Consider the following 1276-nt stretch of genomic DNA (forward strand, 5'->3'; position numbering starts at 1 on the left):
GGGGGAGAGCACCCAAGGAGGGCAGCGAGCACCCACCTTCCACCATCTGAGCCCTGCCTGCACCCATCCACCCAACCTATGGATGGACCAACTGGCTCAACAGTGCTAATTAAGACCCTTAACGAAGACCCTGGAGTTGGGGAGGTGGGTGTGGGTCACCATGTCCAGCCACCAGGACATGCCACCTGCTGGGGGACAGGCCACCCCCCCCAGAGCACCTGGTCCCTGGGCACCTTGCTCACCTGCTTCATCACCTCCTGCTTGTTCTTGTTGAGCTCCTCATACTTGATCTTCCACTGGCTGAGCTCGCCCTCCAGCTTCTCGATGCTCTTGCTGAGAGCCAGCTTGTCCCTGGGGAGACGCAATGCTGGTTACAGCCGGGAGAACCCCACGGGACATCCCATCTCGGTGGGGACTGGGCTGGGCTCGACTGACACCCCACGAGGATGACACCCCAAGCACTCACTCCCGCTCCTTGAGCAGCACTTTTTGGGACTCATCCAGCCTCAGCTTCAGGGCGGTCACTTTGGTGGCATCCTCCTCCATGACGCTGACGTCCTCCCAGAGCAGGCGGCTCCGCTCCTGGCGGGTGAAGGAGGCCCGGGAGCCCCGCTGCTCCCAGCTCTCGTCCTGCTTGCTCGTCAAGATGTTCTCCATCAGCTCCAGCTCCTGCGGCACCATGGGTGGCCCAGCACAGGGGACAGGGAGTCACACATGGGTGAGGGGGCAGCCCTGGCAGCACCCAGCCTTTACCCCATAACCATGAGCATCCCTCCCTCCAGTCCCCAGGGACACCCCAAGGCTGATGGAGAGGGACTCATCCTCCCAGGGAAGCTCCCATACACCACCACGCTCTGCTGCCAGCTCCCCACCTCGCTGGAAATTTGGGGTGAGATACTACTGATTTATTACACCAACCTCACTGTGACTGTCACATGGGCGATCTTCCACCAGGCTCTCCATGAGGATGTGGTAAATGAGCTACAAGAGGTTTTTTGGGGACGGGACAGGACGTCCCCAGGGATGGAGCAGGGAGCCCGTGGAGGATGCTCAGATTAGGCTCAGATTTGCCGCTTGGCAGCCATGCTGTCAGGTGACTGAACCGGCATGGTGTGGCACCCCAAGCCGTGACTTCTGCGTCGGGACAGAGCCGATGGCAGCAGAGAAGGGATGGTCAGAGGAGCTGGGGTGGCTCTGGTGTCCCCTCCTTCCTCCTCCCTTCACCACAGACCTCTGCCAGAAGCACGTACAGACACCCTGGCATTCGAGCCATCGC

The 1276-nt window shown here is 61.0% G+C and overlaps 1 protein-coding gene across 1 annotated transcript in view; it reads right to left on the reverse strand.

Annotated features, from left to right (window-relative positions):
* CCDC102A (coiled-coil domain containing 102A) overlaps nt 1-1276 on the reverse strand; it is a gene marked incomplete at its 5' end in the record, with an annotated part of 2769 nt that overhangs the window by 1123 nt on the left and 370 nt on the right. Inside the window, 2 exons of the mRNA XM_010168241.1 lie at nt 243-351; nt 467-669. Of these exons, the coding sequence (XP_010166543.1) occupies nt 243-351; nt 467-669 (312 nt within the window). The remainder of the gene's footprint in view (nt 1-242; nt 352-466; nt 670-1276) is intronic.

This window comes from Antrostomus carolinensis, unplaced genomic scaffold (assembly GCF_000700745.2).
Source record: "Antrostomus carolinensis isolate BGI_N321 unplaced genomic scaffold, ASM70074v2 scaffold34765, whole genome shotgun sequence".
Lineage (NCBI taxonomy): Eukaryota > Metazoa > Chordata > Aves > Caprimulgiformes > Caprimulgidae > Antrostomus > Antrostomus carolinensis.